At 40.0% G+C, this 20,752-nt stretch overlaps 1 protein-coding gene across 1 annotated transcript in view; it reads left to right on the plus strand.

Annotated features, from left to right (window-relative positions):
• The window catches only part of whrna (whirlin a), a 241,157-nt gene that overhangs the window by 162,442 nt on the left and 57,963 nt on the right, over positions 1-20,752 (plus strand). The window contains exon 5 of the mRNA XM_041811492.1: positions 16,668-16,876. Coding sequence (XP_041667426.1) covers positions 16,668-16,876 — 209 coding nt within the window. The remainder of the gene's footprint in view (positions 1-16,667; positions 16,877-20,752) is intronic.

A 20,752-nucleotide genomic window follows, 5' to 3' on the forward strand; every position in this document is an offset into this window, starting at 1 on the left:
CAGTCAGGCTTAAACGCTCAGACTTCACTCATCCTGAATCTCTGCACAGAGCTGCTCTGCTGTCACTGTTGCATCATTGAGATATTCCGCCTGGAAAAGATAGGAAAGTAAACCCACACATTTATCAACAAGAAAACAAAAATGATTAAACTGCTTAGTTGCTAAAACATTTGTTTAGTTATCATTTCTTAATGTTCCAAGCCATTTATCAGTGTGTTTCCCAAGCATTGAATTTGTAACTTCATATCCCACTGTCAGCAACTTCAACTATGTGGCAGTGTGAGAAATGTGGTGACCTTTTTAAAAAGCATCATAACTTGAAATTATCTCTGTGACTCTGTGCACCAGGAAACAATCGATATTGGGTCTCTTTTTTCTACACACTCTGCTGTGTGAGAACTAACTGAAGCTCAGAGCTGTACACTGATTCTGCTGGGCCAAGGCGGGGCACAGCATGCCACATAATACACCACTTGGACATACCAACCTATGTTAGCTACGTAGGTTACATAGCTATGTGGCTGAATCTTAAGCTAATGACGCTATGTTGGCTATTTAAGTATATGGGCAAATCAAGCTAAGTAACTACATAACCTACATAGATTGCATAGCTTCATAGATAGAACAAAACCTAATGTAGCCATGTTAGCGACGTGAGAATGTAGGTTACATAGCTACATGGCTAAATCTTAAACTCAGGAAGTTATGTTAGCTATATAAGCTACATTGTTACATAGCTACATAGCCAAATCTAAAGCTAATGAAGCTACATTAGCAAGGTAAGTATGTAGATTACATAGCTACATAGCTAAATACTAGAATGGCCGTCTGAGGCAGCAGACCCACACCTAAGCAGCGCCACCAAGGAACTCACACTCCCATTGATTACTATGGTGTTCAAAATTTTGAAGTCCGAGAAAAACCAAGCGGGTGCACAGATCATCATCAAAACCTAATCGATTCTTCCCTGTCCCCATCCCAATATTCCCTGAAAGTTTGGTGAAGATCCGACTTTCCGTTCTTGAGTTATCTTGTACACATACAAACAAAGAAACAAACAAAGATACAGAACCCTTTACATAACCCCCTACCGATTTCATCGGCGTGGGTAATAATGCTCACAAAGTTATGTTAGCTTCATAAGCTGCATAGGTTATTAGCTACATTGCTAAATCTAAAGGTAATGGAGCTACGTTGGCTATGTAAGTATGAAGGTTATACAGCTACATAGTGAAATCTAAAGCTAATGAAATTACGGTGGCTGTGTAAGCTACATTGCAGCTATAACAGCTACACTGTTCTTGGAAGGCTTTCCACTAGATTTTTTAATGTTTTTGTGGGAATTTGTGCCCAGTCATTCTAGAGAATTTATGAGGTCAGGCACTGATGTTGGATGAGAAGGCCTGGCTTAAAATCTCTGTTCCAGTTCATCCCAAAGGTGCTCAACTGGGTTGAGGTCAGGGCTCTGGGCGGGCCAGTCAAGTTCTTCCACAACAAACCATGTCTTTGTGGCCGTTGCTTCTGTGTACTGGGGCTCTGTCATGTTGGACTAGAAAAAGGTCTTCCCCCAACTGTTGCCACAAAGTTGGAAGCATAACATTGTCCAAAATGTCTTAGTATATATAAGCATTAAGATCGACCTTCACTGGAGATATGGGTTTAGTCCAAACCCTGCAAAAAAACAGCCCCATACCATTATCTCTCCTCCACTTAACTTCACAGTTGGCACTAACCTGACGCATGAATATCCATTGCACGTATGTATTCCACATTCATCTGGGAAAGCTTCCACAGAAAGAGTTTGAGAAGGGCAAGTCTTTTCAAAAAATCTCAGAAGGTGATTGGAGGAACTGTCTTTCACATTCAAGACGGGCCAATCAGAGCAGCAAGACAAAATGACGCATGCGCTTCTCATCAGCTGACAGGTTGCTTTCTCCAGTAGATTGTTTATAGTGAAGTTTCTATGTGAATAAAACTGATACCAAGACTGGTCAGGAGAGTTGCAAAAATGTCTTCTCTGCTGAGACAAGCCTTCAGTGTTGCTCTTTGCTCTTGTTTTAAAAAGAAATGATATACAGCTCTGATTAAACTGCAGCTTTCCTAGAGCTACATACAAATCAGGAATCAGCAGAACATTGGCGACTTTTACACACCATGTGCCTTTGCAGTCATTGACCTGGCTCTGTGCTTGTAAGTGGTCTTCTGCTTTGTGGCTGAGTTGCTGTTGGTTTTAAATGCTTCCACTTTCCAATAATATCACTTACAGTTGACTGTAAGTCAACCAGCAGGGATGAAAATTCACAGACTATCTTATTACAATGGTGGCATCCATCAAAGTACCATGCTTGAAGTCACTGAGCTCTTCAGAACAACCCTATTGTTTTTATTTTTTCTTTTCAAATGTTTTCAGATGGAGACTGCATGGAGAGATGGTTAATCTTATACACTTGTGGCAACAGGTCTGATTGAAACACCTGAATTTAATAATTAACAGGTTTGGCCAAATACTTTTGTCCACATAGTGTAAATGATAGCATGTCTTAGTGAAGCGACTGATGCCTTAGTGGAATAGGTAAATGACTTCTGGAAGTTTGTAGAGGACAAAATAGAAGAAATAAAATACGAGGGAAAAAGTTAGAAGCAGGAAGAAGTTTTGAGAAGTTATAGAGAGTGAGGCAAGGAAGATTAAGAGAGACATTTGGGAGTGAAAGCGTCTGTAGAAGAGAAGCAGGAGAGGAAAATCATTCATTATTAAGAGGAGGAGCGCTTAAAAAGTAAAAGAAATCAAAAACGGCTTGTTAAAAGCTGTAAGGAGTGATACAAAGCAAAGTTAGAGAGCAAAAAGGTCCAATTAAATTTTAATTATTCCCACTGAAGGTCTCAGGCTAAAGATAAATGTGTTTTCTGCTCTTTGGCCCACTCCATGGATCCATCCCTTTTCATGTCTCAGGAAGCTACAGTTCATTTACACTCTCTAATCTGTTACAAGCTCGGCCCATTTAAGAAGACAAAGGTAGAAGCAGTTGGACCGAGTCGATATCTAATCTCCCCACTGTTCTCCTTCCTCTGCCAAGACACAACGGCGATGGAGAGACATCAGGGGAGCTGAAGTACGAGAGGAAGAGATTAGACACACACAGCCCACACACTATTCTCGCCTCCTTTTTTTTTTCAGGAAAAATCGTGTCTTGGATGATTAAGCAGCTCCAAATGTTGGTGTGATTGAGATAAAATCTGTACAGCCACTGTAGAGACACATTTTGTAGTGGGTAAATGTCCTGAGATGAGATAAAGACGCACAAAGTCACCTTTGAAATATAATCCAAAACTACTCCAGGACATGAAGTGATTGGCTGATTTGAAGATCAGAAAGACATCTTGACTTCTGGGATGAAATGTGAGATAAAAGTGAAGGTTTCGAGTAAAAAAGGCTACAAATTTTAATAAGGAGGCCTGCTTTATTTTACTTTATAATGTGTTTAAAGTGGGCCTGTCTCCTCAGGGGTGCTCTATACAAGTTTGGATCAGGCACAGAGAATGAAAGTGAAAGTATTTTAGTTGACTTTTCATGAGTGTTCAAAAGGAATCACAAAGATGAAAATAAATGTATAAAGCCCAGTTCAGACCAGAAATTCATGACGCAACAAGACCATAAGGGAACATCTGGAGGGACAGTTGTGCACTACAGTGCTCCTTCCGTCTCCTTCCACAAAACTTCATGGAAGCGTTAAACTTACTCAACCTCCAAGAAGGATCATGAGCAAGCACAATCTGTTATCATGCACTCACACAAAGTAAATCTATCAAAGACACAATTTCTAGATCTGGATAATCTGGATGTATACAGAAAAAAAATCTGACCAACAGACACTGATCCACACTGACAGGCAGACAAACGAGCAGAACTCAAAGAGAGGTGGAGAAAAGGAAGCTTTAAAGTGAAAAAAGCACATTAGGAGCAGATAAAAGTCTTTCTCTGTTCTTGATGTCGCTTTAGGGCTCAGTGGTCTGGAGCTGCCGAGTTATCTGCTATCTCCCCTCTCTGTGTCGGCCACCATTCAGCCATGAGCCGTCTGACCCCAGCTGTTCATCACTCAGCTCCGATAGTGTCAGAGGAATCTTTGACAATAGTCCTGATCAAAAGGCTTCAGTCAGGGGATATAATGGGAGTGTAATATTCCGTCTGCTCACCTCCTCTGTCTTCCATCTCTGATCTGCAGCTCTGATGTAAATAGGGATGTTTCTTTTTTATTTGCTTTTATAATCCAATACTCCAAACTGCCTTATATACTAATCAGAAAATTGAAATTACCCAAACCATCCTGGTTATTAGTCACACTCTGCCTCTCTTCATATTGATTTTCTAGATGAGATTCTGCTGGCTGATTTAGTTGTTTTTTTCTAAGATGCCAGAAACATTTTTAACACTTTTTCTGGTGGTTCTGAAATATGACAGAAATCCTCCAGTGTAGAAGTTTGCTGTTTATATTTATACCTGCAGGTAATTGTAGCTTATGAAGCATGCAGTTACAGAAGACTGAACTCCATCGAGTGGAGAGGTTCAATACCAAGAATGCCACTTACTTTTTATACTATGACATTTTCTCCAATAATTATTGTTTTTTATGATGGATGATTTACAATCACAGAGACTGAAAAGCAAAAACTACTTGTGCAGTAGTTGCAAGAATATTTCCTAACTTCTATTTAAGATCCAAACGATTATCTGCTGCATTTATTGGTAGCCTGTTTTGGGTTTGTTTTCAGTGTTCAGTCTAAATTTCTGCTGTGCAGTATTTAAATGATGTAACTTTGACTTCACTGAGCTCCCTCCATTGAACTTGGTCTGTATGACGGGCTTATCTTCTCAAACTTTTGATTCTACTCTCGTTAAGTTGGAATTGCACATTTTGTTTGGCTGTAAGATCACAGAGATTTGTCTGAGGCATCTGTTATGAAATGCTTCCACTCTCCTCGTGTCAGTTTTGATCACTTGCCAACTCTCAACAGCAGAACAGACTTGACATTGGTGTTATACAAGAGTATCTCAGCTTTAAGGTTTTATTTGCCTGGATCTCCAGATGAAGTGGAGGTAGCTAACAGCAGTCTAAGACTTTCTTAGTCTAGTTTTGATGTCTCTTTGGGATCCACTGTCCTAACTATCCAGGTAAGAGAAGTCTTCCACAAACTCAAGGATGGCTCCTGTGGAGGCATCGTTAAGACTTAACACACTTAGAGGTGTTAATACTGAGGCCCACATGACTCAGAGTTGCTTAAAGTTCCCACTGGATTAAAGATTTGTCAGAAAATCTGTAGAAGGGTCAAAATATGTGGCAGAGATTTGTGAGGACCTGTCTGCTCACTCAAACGATCTTAAATCATGAGAAAACCCATATGAATGGTTCATACAATGGTCTTTTTTAATAACACTTCTGTTTATTTTTGACTGCAATAAGCCACTTTTTTGCGTGGACCTGGGGGGGCATAAGTTTTCTTAAATACATGAAGGGGGGGTTCAATGGAAAAAAAGGTTGTTCTAATGTGTGTGTACTAGCAGATCTTGATGTTTTGATTCTAGCGACGTTCCTCTGTGGAGTGTCATTTGGCGATATCCAGAGCACTGATCTGGACTTTGCTGATGATGCTGTGATCCTTGCAGAGACTGTAGATGTCCTTGTGGGGGCTCTTAAGCTGTTGAGTGAGGAGGCTGAAGTGTTGGGATTGCACGTTTCCAGGATCAAAACAAAGACCGAGGCATTCAGGGATACAGTGGATGCTGCCATAAAGTTTCTGTCTTTGAATTGTAAGAGTGGTAAGTTGTTGACTTACCTTAGCAGCATAATCCATCAAACCGCTGACTGTGAGGCTGAGATCACTGGCAGACTTGGACTCACGCATGGGACGAAGGGATGAGACAGAGTGATGTTCCTGGTATCTGAGCATACGAATGAAAGTCAGAGACTTTCGGCCCTTGGTCCTCCTGGTCTTATTGTGAGGCCTGGACTCTTACTGATGTAGTTTGAAAGTCACTTGGAAAACTCAGTAGAGTTTGGCTGTTTCCTGAGACGAGTGTAACAACGTTCATCATATAATATTTCTATTATGGTGTAACACAGCTGGTTAAAAAGGGGAAAAGTGATATTTAAGCCTGTCAGTTTCACTCTTCATGATGAAGTGATTAGTTGAGAGGATGGCGAGATCATGTGCAAAGTCAAGATCTTCCATGTGAGAGAATGGAGTCCACTTAGCCACAATCCCCAGCTCCTGCAATCTAATGTGGAAGTGTCCCTTAGCGAGACTTTCTTCCAATATTGCTGAGCACCAAAGGATACCACAGCTATTTTAAATACTTAAGGATAATTTTCACCGTTTTAGAGTGAGATTCATGTTCAGCTGTGGACTGTCATGACTCAGACCAGCCCACTTTAGGTCACAGACTTGAACTGAAGTTACCATATTGTGGATTTAGTTTAGGCTATATATTTTAGTACCTTTCTGCAGTTAAGAATTTTAAAAAGTACAACTGGGAGAGGGGCTGCAGCTGCTATGATGGGGTTCCTGGCAATGTTTCGCATTCAGATCCAGCTGAAACATATCTACTATTTGCATATTCTATATTAGCTTCTAGAGTTTTCTGATTTTAATCCAGCTTTTCAGTTTCACCTCTTCTTCTTTCATGGTCCATCTTTTTCTGTTTATTATGATCTTGAGTTTCTTGGGGTGAAGGATTAGCCATTTTTAAACAATTAACCAATGGTTAATTCCAGAACCAAACAAGACCACTGGCATTGGGCCAAAATCTCCTATCCATTTTTCATGATTTAAATTTTTTTGTAGTAAATCATTGCTATTGGTCACCCTTTACATTTGTCAGTGGGTTTGAATCAATCTTAAAGCAATAAAAATTGCTTAAAAGATGATTACTATGACTATTTAGTGTTGTCATTGAATAAAATATGCTTTTTTCTTTCCCTGAAAAGTGCTAACCTGACACGCCAGATGGATGAAAACCTCTAATACAGACCACTGGAAAAGGGCAGCGCCTTGGAAAAAACACTTAGAGTGTGGTTGGATGAATGTTTTGTCTGTCACATGTTTATGGGCCAATCAGAACAACAAAACACGTGACGTGGCCGCTAGTGAGGTGCGCCCCTGTCAAGGACTAAGATCCGTAGAGAACTACATAACGTCAACAATGTAGACATGTCAGTACACGACTGTCTTTTTTGAAAAGAAAACAACTCAATGCTGTTCTTTGTTCCTCTTTTAATGTGTAAATGTCAAGTTCTGATAAAACTGAAGTTTTAGCAGCACGCTAATGTCTACCACCATAACTGCACTGGCCTCTTGTTGCTGCTTGCTTATGTCATGGCTCCGCCGCACCCGAAAGTACTGCTCCTTGACGCTGATTGGTCCTGTCACTTTCTTACCAGGCCCACACGGCTCAGACGGGAGCTTTGCATGGAACACGGAAACAGGCGTATCCATCTGCTTTGCAAGGTTAAAAAAAAAGTGCTGACTTTGGAGATACAAGGTTTTGGCACGATGCCAGCGTTACATTTCCAGTCAGATGGACACAGACAGACCACCCAGACCAAGTGTAATGATTGGCTGATGGACACCAAACATTCCTGTCAGGAGATGAAGAAAGAGAAAAGGTGTAGAGAGGGGAAAAGCACCTAAAACAATGAGTGTTCTGATCCACTTCTTGCGAGCGCAGCTTGTCTGAGCTATTTAATGCCACTGGACTCCGGCCCTCCCTGCCCAAAAAAAATGCCCCGGCCCACCTGGAACTCTCCCGGTTCTCCACTCTGGGCCTATATGTAGAAATGGTTAAAGGTGCAGTGTGTAATATTTAGCCTACTAGTGTTTAATCAAAATGTAATATGATTTTTTTCTTCTTTAACTTTGAATAAGCGTATTATTCACGGGGAGGGTCCTCTCCATTGACTCCACTATCTTGGAGCAAATAATGATGAAATAGTTGTATATATCCAGACATTTTAACACTAAAGGCCTTTTTGAAATCTACAAAGTTAAAGTAAAGATGTGTTTCTTTTCAGGCACTGTTCAGTGATGCTCTGTAGCCCCTCTAACTTTGTTCACTATTAGAGCAGCAATTCAATTTTTATTATACTACTGTAAGCTTAAGGTGACTTATCTAATATAGACTTGGAACGTAGTAGATGTTGGCAGTGTTTAATGCTGTAGTTGACCACAGAAGAATATTCTATAGGTGGAATTCAAAGTGGCCGCCATGTTCATGTGATCAGAAAGTCATTTGGCAACATCAGAGAAAAGAGAGCTGAGAGGAAAGATATTTTGTTGGAAGCAATTAGTGAGAGCAGAATCACAGAGGGGATGTAATTCCTCACTTACCGTTTGCCAAGTGATACACTTTAATTTGCATTTAAATCTGTCAACAAGTGCAGGAAATCTTTGTCTATTAGGGATTATTTATAAGACAGCACGGAGGAAGGAGAGGACGATTATGAGAGTTTTTTGAGTTCTTTGGCTTAACCTTTCACTGCCTTTATCTTATTCTCTCTGTAACTCATTTTAGAGAGGTTAGAAGTAGATGACGGGTATTATTGCAGATTGTGCTGCAGATTTTTAATACAATAATGTGTCATGTGATGGATGTATAAGACTCGCTCACTGCCATTAATGCGTTGGCAGAGTCTAGAGAAATTAAGTTTCATTGATTTTACGAAGTAGCTGGCTAAATGATGCATAAGGAGACAAATGAGAGAAGTCTTTGTAAATGTGGCTCTTACTTTGAAGGATGTATCTGACAATAGTTAAGACTTTAGATTTGGCTTGGAGGGCTTAAAACAAACTGTCTTCTTTAAACAGGATGGATGGAAGCACTCTTTTTTAAATTTAGCTTTTATTTAAAATCAACAAACCTGCAATCCAAGATTTCATGCTTTATAATTTCATAATATCTATCTTAATGTGATGGAGCAACACATTTATAAATCATTGTGTAACTAAGCTTTCAAAGACAATATAGTTTGATCTCATAGCATAGCATGCTCTCACAGTGAATGTACAAATACATCCAGTCCTGCTGGTCATATTTCTTAGCAAAATCTGTCCAAAGGTTTATAAAATCCTGATCTTATGATACCCCTGTAGAAATAGCAGCTTGTTCACATCTCCATACTTCATTTTTGAGTCCACAGAGTCATAATAAAACCTGAAGCTGTTTTCGCACTCTTCTGCCTCCTCAGGTTTGTGTTCAGAGCCACAGGGACAATCGTTGAGGAAAAGTTTGGATTTATAATTGGAAGTTTCGGGGCGCTTTTAGTGCGTGTACGTGTGTGGCATTTCAGCCGGTCAATCGAAACTGCACTCTGCAGTGAGTGTTGTTTTCCCCGTCTTTATGAGGAATGCGTTAGGCTATTATAAAACGGCTGCATTGATTAAAGCTTTAATCGTAAACATCATTGCCGATGGTTGTGGTTTAATTGCCCAGAATGCAGCGCTGCGGCGGCGCCACTGGTGTGACGCAGACATTGATCACAAAAAATGAAGTGCTTGCGACTCAGGGCAGGGCCCATCTACTCTGAAATAGAAGTATAATGAGGGAGAGGGGGGAGCATGGGGGGGGGTCAGAATAATGAGAGGAGAAGGAGAGGGTGAGGAGAGAGAGAAGTCGTCCGTGGAAAGTTGATGATGATTGGGATGGTGGTGCACGATCAAATGAGTCCGCTTTGAGCAAACAGTGCTGCATATGTCTGTGTGCACATCTCTTATAAAAATCTGCTTTATGCCATAACTCAACACAGAGCTTAGCCACAGGTGTCTTGACAACATATTGCTTTTCCAGGCCCTTTAGAAGAATTAATCAACGAAAAAATTACAAATACTGCTGACTTTTCTGTCTTCATCCATTACAATAACAAATGATTTCTTTGGAAGATGAATACAGTATCCTGACTTTGTAATTTGTTCCTCTTGAATTAAGTGTGTGGTTTTGAGTGAGCCCCAAAGGCTCATAAAGACTAATCAGTGAGGAATTAGTCACAATTAAAATTCCATTCACACGGTGAATACAACAGGTGATAAAAACCACTATCTGATTTACTGATGCAGACTCACTACAGTGCTTTATCTGCAGAACAGACTGAGGGTTTAGATCAGTGAAGGATGAGGATGGAGATTTTTTTTGATGGCTGATTCAGTAAAAATGTGTAGAGAGGCAGAGGGATGTGAGAGTGAACACAGCATCAGAGACAATAGCTGGGTTTCCATTACAGTTTTTCGCAAAATAAAAGCCATATTTCTTAAATTTCAACTAAGTACAATTGCGCTTTCAATGCGTTTCCATTAAAGGGAGTTTTGGGAATGAGCCTTGCAATTCTTGTAAAGTCTCATCTCATGTAAATCCGCTGCAGGGAAGCTGGACGCTCAAAACCTGTTGAGTGTTTGTTGGTATGGTTTTGGTAACATCTACGGCGGTTGCCTTGATAATTTTGAACAAAAGACAAACGCAACGGATGATAGCTCAGAGGCAAAGTCCGTATGTATAACAAAAGCCACAAATAAGAGTTTTTAATATGATGTTAAGACAAGTCCTGTCCCCTCTTCTGTCCACAAGTATTGCGCCATGTTGTCTCTAGCTGGGTTTCCATTACACTTGGAAATGCGCAAAATTGAAATAGCGCAATAAAAAAATGGTAATGGAAACACCAGAATTTCAAAAAAACCCTAAAATATCGCTAAAAAGTTTTTACGCTTTCATGAGGAGGTTTTTCAGGCATTTCGATATAGAAATATATCACAAAAGTGCAATGGAAACACTTTTTCTGCACTTACAAGTCACGGGACGTAACACGTGTCACGTGATCAGTCACTCCGGGACAACATGGCACGGTACGTGTAGACAGAAGAAGAGACGAGACTTTTCTTAACATCATACTTCCACCCTTATGCGTGGCTTTTGCCATACATAGGGACTTTACCTCTGAACTATCATTTGTTGCCTTCGTCTGTTGTTCAAAATAATCAAGGCTACCGCCGTAGATGTGACCAAAACCGTACCAACATGCAACAGGTTTTGAGCGTCAAGCTTCCCTGTAGCGGATTCACGGGAGATGAGATTTTACGAGAATTGCAAGGCCTATGCCCAAAACTCCCTTCAATGGAAATGCATTCAAAGTGCAATTGTACTTAATTGAAATTTAAGGAATATTGCTTTTATTTTGTGAAAAACTGTAATGGAAACCAGGCTTCTGAGTGACTGGTCATGTGACATCATACGTCACGTCCTGTGACTTGTAAATATGGAAAAAGTGCTTCCATTACACTTTTGTGATATGCTTCTATATCGGAACGTCTGAAAAACCTCTCCATGAGGGCATAAAAACTTTTTTGTGATATTTGAGAGTTTTCTTTTTTTCAAAATTCACGTGTTTCCATGACCAGTTTTTCATTTCGCTTTTTAGATTTTGCACATTTCTAAGGGTAATGGAAACGCAGCTATTGGTGGGAGCGTTTTAGAGACAAACTAAGAATCTAAGTCCACAAGTGACCATGTGAGCCCACCTCCTTGGCTCACACGTTCAAACAATTAATGTTAATGGTGTCCAGTGAAGTAGTGGAAGAAATCCTCAAACATTTGCACATTTTGTCTAACTCTGACTCAATCTGGCATTATAACAGCTCTTCAAATCAAATCTTCATGCATTTTAATAATCTACCACATCGTTGATTTACTATGCAATCGCTGCTTCAGTGACAATAATAATAGAGGAATTTAGCTTATTTTGGAAGTACATTAAAAAACTGTTTCAAACTAACTGAAATATAAAAAGCTGCATCACTAAAATTAAACTTTTTCTCATCCCCTCCAAGAAATTCATATTTAAAACACTGGCTCTGTAACTCCAGCTGTGAATCACATGGGATGGCAAGTGAGGATGGAAGGTAAAGATGAGATTCTCTCGTCCACAGAAGTGTTTGAATCGCATTTCTATGATGTAAAATGACAACGATATTAATAAAAACAAAGTGATAACATGCCAGCGAGTGCTTAGATCTCAGCGGATTTAGTGTTACTGGCATTTTTGACATTTCCAGTTTGGTGTTGTTTTCTGTCATGACAGCTGCTGCTCCACAGTTTTGATCTTGCGTGACAATTTTCACCTCGATGAGAAATCTCATGACATTTAAAACTCACGAGATCTTGTGGCATGAGATCTTGTCATACCCCTAATGTCTACTACTTCTAGTTTTAATCTGAGGGATCTGTTCAATATAAAGGCACCTCATATGGTGTTTTTATTTAAGAGAAACCAACGTTTTGTTTTCATTCATAAATTTGTTATAATATAAGAGAACATTCTTAAAACCGCACTTCTGGGTTTGCTATGGACAAGGTCCAACGATGTGAATGCGCTCCAACATCGCTTCCAGCACAAACGCTCATTCTGGCACTGCTTACAGCAAACGTAGAAGTGTGGTTTTTAGTGCATTTCTCCATCCTTCTGTGAAATTTATGAATGAAAATGAAACATTGTTTTTTTTCATTAGAGGTTTCCTCCAGTTACATGCATTATGTATAGGCATGGAAATTTATAAAAACGCAGCCAGACACATTTGTGGAAAAAAAGGTTGAACAGCAAGTATTCACATAGAAATAATAAAGAATGATAAATGCCATAAATATGACACATTACTGAGTATGTGTCTGCACCTGTTTATCTTATAATAATTCAATTCTCCCATAAAGCTGTGTGACATTTGAAAAAAGTTGGATTTCAGACCACAGACCTTGTTTCACATCTCATCTAACAGGAACCTCTCACAGCAGACATCTTGAGTCATCATAGTAGAAAAAGATCAAGTGTTGCTAATAGCATTAATGATGGCTCTGTTCTGTTCAAGTGCCTCTTAGCGGTGTGACTGTGAGTCATTGTGAACAATACCACAACCCTGAAACCAAATCATTAAAGATATCATTAATGCCTGTGCTTTCACTGTGACATGTCATCTGTCATTCTGACATTAAAATATGCATATGTAGACATTAATACAAAAGTAAAGCCTCTATTTACGTGAGTATGTAGAGCATTCAGTGCTGCTTTTTGGCAGCAGGTGAAGCTGAAGTCTTTTTGAGCCAGTTCTCAAAAGATTTTCACACTTGATTTCTGGCAGTTTCTACTATTTTTCCTGCCAGATCATATCAGGCGAAGTGATATTTTTGGAAGGTTTCTGTTGGTCAGGTCTCAGATGTTTTACTGCTCCTTTTAAAGACACTGAGATTATTTTCCTGAAGCCTCCGTACAACTGCCATCACTGTATTCTTCTAGTAATGCTGTAAAGTTGAACTATAAAGATCATGTGCATTGTGGTAGATTTTCTTTATGTCTCAGTGCATAGCTGTATCTTTGCTCTCATGTTTGACAAATCTCCTTTAAAGCCTCTCCTCTCTCAGGTATGGAGTTTGCTGTTTTCATTTCAGGACCTGTCAAAATCACTCCTGTGTTTATTCACCTTTCTTTATGGATGATCATGGTGTACTAGAATTTTAATCTCCATTGTAACATTGTAACATCTATGCTAATCTTCACACAGGCCACCACCGTTTACAGGCTTGCCACCTCTATACTCAAATGCCCGGTTATTCTCTGCACAATGGCTCGACGGCATGACTTCCAAGTGAGTCGTGTGACTCAAATACTGTGTATAGATGGGATGAAATTGGCACAGCACCTGGCATTTTTTCCAAAAACTGTTCTTTTTCAATATTCCACTTCGCTTGGACTCGCTTGTGTTATTTGCTGCCCTGTTTATGAGCTGCAGAAACATGCAACATTAAGTTGGTGATGCTTCCTTTGACTGCTCGCTATCAGCTTTTGTAGGTTCACGGTCAAAGGAAGTGTGATCCAAATGATCTAAGATAGAGAAGTCTCCAACTCAATTGGAACCAGTAAAATAATTGTATTGCACCACGCACACGAGAGGATTATTTTGTTGGGACAAGCCTCAAATGAGTCTACTGCCTTGCCTAAAAATAAAATTGCTTGAAGGAAATTATTTGAGTGCTGCAGTTTTGAAAGCATTTGTATTTGTTGTGCACCTTAAGAAGTTTATTTTTGGAGTGTGCTCTTTTGTTGTTGCTTTCTTTTGGGGAATTATCAGCCCCAAATCAGATGTAAAAAACATGCGTTTACCACTCAGCATCTCCCAATATCCAGTCCAGTAGAGCTTTCTGTGGCTCAGAGTTATCAAGGGGCCTATGGCGGTTATAGCGACATGGTTCATCCTAAATATTAGCAAAGATAGCCTTTTATTTTAAACCTAAACTCCAAATATAAAGTATTAAAGCAATTAAAATGCACATTTTATTTATTGTGACCTGTTTCTAAATGTAAACCTACTCTTCCTAAAATGGTATGAGCCTTTATTAGTGTTGTAGTAACATTGTGGGTTGGCCCATCTGACAAGGACAGTAAAGTGAACATGTATAGCCATTGTAAGACTTACTTCCTCTTTCAGAACAAGCGATAATCAGGAGGTGAATATTAGCCAGGAAGCTAGTGCTAACGCCACAGATCCAGTGTGCATGTGCTGGTATTATCAAATGGCATCTGGTCAGGGCCCATTTTCAGGCCTTTCGGTGGCTCAGCTATTTCTGTGGACAGGCCCACTTAAGTGTTGTTTATCTTCTACACTGTATTTCTGCACGATCCCTTGAAGTTTAAAGATACAGACCAAATGTTGCAATACCACCCATAATCATGGGGGGGCAGTGTTTAGAAATTTAGCCAACAGTTTAAGACAAACTGTAAGAAACTACAAACATACGTAAGGCAGAGAGACAGACAACTACAAGAGAACAGCTGGGTGAGTGACAGCAGACTCAGTAGCAATGAAGGAGCTGTGGAGGTCTGTGTGTGACAGCGACCTCTAGTGGATTAATTTTTTAACATCCAGCCCATCATTGTCGATGCGTTTGAGTAGTGACTTTTGTATCATTTGAAACATGTGGATCTATTTTTGTGTGAAAATGAGCACAATCGAGACTTTATACAGTTGTACCTTTGGTCAAAACTGGCCCAGTAAACATCCTGAGCTGTAGCTCAGTTTGCATAATTAACAGATATATAGATATATATAAATAACACTTGTCTATTTCTGAAGCCAGACTGTCATTTCCTCCTCAGGTGGCACAGATCCTAACACAGTAAATTCATATTCAGTTATGAAGTGTGCCTGCATCTTTGTGTACATTTCACAGCCAGTTTTCTCTCCAGCCGTGTCAAATCAAAGTGAAAGTGAGATAAACGGCACAGAGCTCACAATAAGCTCAGCTCCGGGGTTGTCAAACACTTTAAACACTCCATAAGAAGCCTTTTTCTTGCCTTCTTGTAATGCAAACAGCTGGAATAAACAGCTTGTAATCTGTTTTAAAAATCTGTCTCTCATCCCTGAGGGTTCGGCTCAGCCTGTCAGCATGAGTGAGTGTTTGTAAGAGGAGTGTGCTGCGTGCTCACCGCCACTCGGCTTGTTAGCCGGGATTGTTTGATTTCATGTGTGAGGACTGCTTTGATTACATGTCCCTTTACATTTACAGTCAAATGGCTCCACTTCAGATCGTTTCTGATTGCATTGTTGCTGAATCTGAGACAGTTAGAATGAAGTTGGGTCATCTCAGGTTGTTGGACGACGCTCAAGAGGAACATCTTTAATCTCTAGTTTGAATTGGCTGCTGCTCTGAGAGAATAGGAAATGATTGTGAGGTTCGGATGGCTGAACCGAGGAAAACGGGAATAAAATAAAAAGACAAAAGTGACATTTAGGGACTTTTTAAAATGCTAAAGACTACATCAAGTCTAAATGCCAGCCAAAGTAATTTAAAAGACTGGTGAGTCTGTGCCGTTTTACAAGGGGGAATGAAGCCTTTCCTGTGTGACTCATTTATAACAGTTATTGTGTCTGATAAAATCAACAGAGTCAGAAAAAGGTGGTAAGATGACCAAACTGCCTGAGTTTAAAGTCTGCAGATGAAGGGCCCATCTATCTAAGGGATGTAGAACTATTAGTCACCACTGTATCTGACCTTTGACCTCTACAGGGAACTGTTAATCACTGCAGTCTGGTTTATTTCTGCATGATAACATCAGCCCAGGCAGATGTAGAGCTGTATCATATAGATAAAGCTTATTTAAAGCAGTGATAGTGCTTCATTAAGCAGTGATGAGGCTCCCAGCCACACGTTCAGTGGGCTGACCTCCACGTCAAGGCTGTAATACATCAGCTCATTATAGGAGACAGGTGGTACGCTTAAAGGTGGTGTTTAGTATGGACATCATTATTCTCTTTCTCCTGCAGCCTCCAGACTCAGCCTTGTGATAGAATGGGAGATAACATGTAAGGCCTTTTCAGTTTCATATTCAACAGTTCTGCTCCTAAATCTTTCAGAGAGCAGAGGAAACTTTTGTGTAATCATTTCAGACGCTGACAAATCTCCAAGCTTATTATCTGACTCTGATCTATTAAACATTTACACGCCTCCACCACCTCCATCTGTTACGTTACCTCTGTCTTTGACCTCAAACTTCAACCTTTGCATGTGACAGCCTCTGCCTGGTCCGCCCTTGCCGCCTTGCTCAGTCCCCTCCTCCACCCCTCTGTGTGCTGCTCCCTCCCCACAGGTGGGCGATCAGATCCTGGAGGTGAACGGTCGCAGCTTCCTGAGCATCCCGCACGATGAGGCCGTCAGGGTCCTGAAGTCTTCGCGGCACCTGATGATGACCGTGAAAGACGTAGGCCGCCTGCCGCACGCCAGGACTGTAGTGGGGGAGACCAAGTGGATCGCCAGCTCGCAGATTGCTGAGAGCTCGGCCAACAGCAGTGTCGCAAGGTAAGGAGGAAAACAACTCAAAAAAACCTAGAAGAGCACTTTATGGATTCCTCTTTTTATTGAACAGAGTCCTTTATTTCTAACAAAAAGTAAACTGTGGAGGTGTGGCACACTGAGTAGAGGACCTGGGCTAGAATCACCGGGTAGAATTCATACTAAAATTAAATCAAAAACCCAAAATGGGCAAGCGCCAAAAAATAGTTTTGATTTATAAAACACTGTGCATACACATCTTGATGCAGTGTTTTGTTTTTTATGGAAAAATGCATACAGTACACAAGAAGTCAAATGAGTATTAACTTAAACATTGAAAATATATTTTAAAAAATATATGTATTACTTATACACATGATTATTTTTGAGGTACATAATGACACTTCAAAGATGAATCAACATGCTGCTTTTACATCACACTTAAGACATGGAACAGGGACAGGCCAAACCTCAGAGCTTTCCTGACAGGGTCGAGGACAATAATCATCAACTGGTGGCCCTGGGAGTCACATCAGGCCCCCCCTGGATCTGTTATAATGTCTCAAATGATCAAAAATCCCTCATATTTTAATAATTGTTACTTTAAAATTTGTATAAATTTGTCATATATACCACTGGATCACTCTTTTTTTTTTTTTCAAAATCTGTGGTAAAATCTAACCACATCATACAGTACTGTTATCTTGTAACAAGTTAGTTTTCAAGAAAATGTCCTCAGTATAATTGCTAGATGAACTGGCCACATGTTTTAATAAAGACAACATTTTCTCACCCTAAACAGGCATATATATATGTCCAGATATGGTTTCTCCATTTTTCACACTAGAATTTCAGTAATTGCTAAAAACCTGGCACTGCAGATGGATTTGTTTCACACATCCATCCGGAAAACCTTACATAGACAGCGTTTGGGAAAGGGCAGAGCCTTTGAAAAAAAACTGAGGGTGATTGGATGAACGTTCTGTCAGTCACATTTTTATGGGCCAGTCAGAGCAACAGTACACGTGACGTAGCCGTTACCGAGGTTCGCCACTACGGAGGAGTAAACTCCATAGAGAGCTGAATGACGCGAACCATGGTGACTACAGACATGTCATTACCCGAATTTTGTTGTTTTTGAAAAGAAAACAATTCAATGTTGTTTTTTGTTCTTCTTTTAATGAAGAAATGTCATCAAGTTCTGATAAAACTTACGTTTTAGCAGCATCCATGCCAATGTCTTCCACCATAATTGCACCGGCCTCTTGTCGCTGCTCGCTTACATCACGACTCTGCTGCGCTCTAAAGTACTGCCCCTCAACACTGATTGGTCCTGTCACTCTCTAACGAAGCCCAAACGGTTCAGATGGAAGCTTAGCAAGATGGATTCACCAGTGAAAAACATGGAAACGGGCGTTTCCATCTGCTTTGCAAGGTTAAAAAAACGTATTGTGACATTTATTTCTACTATTCATAATGTAAATATAATGTTTGAGTTTCTATAATGTTTGAGTTTCATCAACTTCTCAGGGTTAGTTACTATAGGATGTTAGGGCCATTTGATAAGGACCAAAAGAAATGCAAAAGTTTGAGACGCTCTGGACCACTGCTGATTGGTCAGATGCTGTGATGTCAGTTTCTGTGACACTGACTGATCTCTGATTGGTTGAGAAAAATTATATAGGTTTTACTGTATCACAGAGAGTTCGAGGAAGGCCATGAGGGAAGTCTACCTAAGTGACCAAATATGGTTTCTTGCCCCATAAGGGGTTAACTACAAAAAGTACATAATGCATGAGTAATTGTTTCTTTATCAATATAGAAATTTCAGTGCATAATACATGCACTTTAAAGTAGATGCTACAGTCCTTACCTGCGCTGTATTTTCACGTGTTGTTCCAGATCTGTCAGTTAGGACTCTCATTTACTGATGTTTGAAGAGAGAATAATACAGCTCCACAGGCAAAATGCCAAAGCCTCTGTCAAAATGCCACACCTGAGTGGCTCCTCCACAGCTGATGACCTGGATGAATCTGATCCACAACAACAGCCAAATCAAAGTCTGATATAAATGCCACAAGAATTCTCTCATCTTCTCAATAACACAGCGTTAGAGAGCCTCAACTCTCGGGCTGCTGAGATCGTCCAAAACAAAGGGGAACACTTAGGGTACTTAGAATTTGATCTGCTGATGAATCTAAGGTCTGAGATGTTTTTTTTATTGTTTGTGTGTTTCTGAGGAAACCCCTGCAGTTTGCGTGTTTGATATGACAGCACTTTTATATATTTGCGAGAAATTCCATCTCAACTTACACTGGTGAAATGATGTTATCATTTGGAACTGCCACTCATCCCCATACATTTACATTAATATTAGAAATATGCTCAAATTGTACTTTTCAGTAAATTAACTCTTGAGATTTAAAAAATGCACTCATAAATCATATCTAAGGAGACAGATAAAGAAAAATAAGTTGAAACTGTTGGTAATTTTTTGCTGAAAATAAGAACTTGCCATGACTGCTGATTATCTGAGAGTACAAAAGGAGCAGCTGATGAGGAATTATTTAGTATGGGGAATGAATGAAAGGCTGAGTTGGTCCAAAAGTCGACAAGGCTAATTGAATTTAAATCCCAAAGATGTCTCTATTGTTAGAAGGCATATTGCATTCACATATTGCTCTGTAGTAGGTAGGCATGCCAGTCCAGACAGGCGCTGCTGTAACTTATGACAGTGGAGCTTGTTGGTGATAAAACTCATGCCTAGACCAGTAGGGAGAGGTGTGTCAAACCCTTCCTACTTCAGCGTACCGATTCCAGGGCCGAAGCTTTTACTAGCTCCAAGGTTAAAGCCCTTTACTCTGTATGGGTCAGCAGCAAGAAGTAAGCAGTCACACGGAGTCCGGCTGTATCTTGAAGAAGTTTGGTCTTCACTATCAGCAACACTGAACTCAACAGTACACAAATGGCACTTTAACTGCTCCAGGATAAACAGACTCTCGATTGAACATCATTGGACTCAGACCTAACTAAGGCCTTGATTATATGACAATGTTTTGCTTCATTTTCCATTTTCGTTTCCAAAAAGTTCCACGTTTACACAGCAACATTTTGAAAACAATCTCCATCAACATGAGAACACAGGAAACACAAAAACACTGTAGTAAGGTGATTTGCTGCACAATAAAACTGTCTCTACAACAAGGACAGTACTGCAAATTCACTGTTTTTCATGTGTTTTTGATACTATGTAACATTTTTATCATACACGGGCGCATAAGAGTAATTCATCACTAAGTCCTCCTCCGCATCACAAGCATAGCAGGGCAGCAAAATTTTATGGCACATATAAACACACATTTTTGTGCATTTGATGATTTTATTATTATTTCATGCACCTGTGCCATACTTTTGTGATGCACTCACATTTACTTGTAATGATTCATTACTAGGCCCATGAAACAGGGGCTACAAGTGACCCCCTTTTCAATTAAACACCATTAATCTGTGACACTGGGAGGTATCTCATTAATTCAGAAAATCGGAGCAGAAATTTCTCCCCATAAGACTGCAGCACGGTGCCATATCAGTTAGACACTGAGTGTTGAGTGCTTTTGCATGTGGAAGTGCAGTGTTTTGACTGTGAAGGCTAAATGTTCTGTTTCTTTGTTCCTGACATCATAACGTGCTCTTTGAGCAGTCCCTTTTTCTTAAGGATTTACAGTCTAATGTTCTTGAGCACTTCAGGATGTGCGTCATCTACTTGAGTCACTTCTCTCCAGCAGATTATTTAGCTAAAAAAACACACTTTTCAAGAACTTCCTTTTATGTTTTCATGGTGTGTGTTTGTTAGATGCATGTGGACATCTGTGCTTTAAATTTAATAAGAAGCCCAACAGAAAG

This window comes from Cheilinus undulatus, linkage group 17 (genome assembly GCF_018320785.1).
Source record: "Cheilinus undulatus linkage group 17, ASM1832078v1, whole genome shotgun sequence".
Taxonomy (NCBI): Eukaryota; Metazoa; Chordata; class Actinopteri; order Labriformes; family Labridae; genus Cheilinus; species Cheilinus undulatus.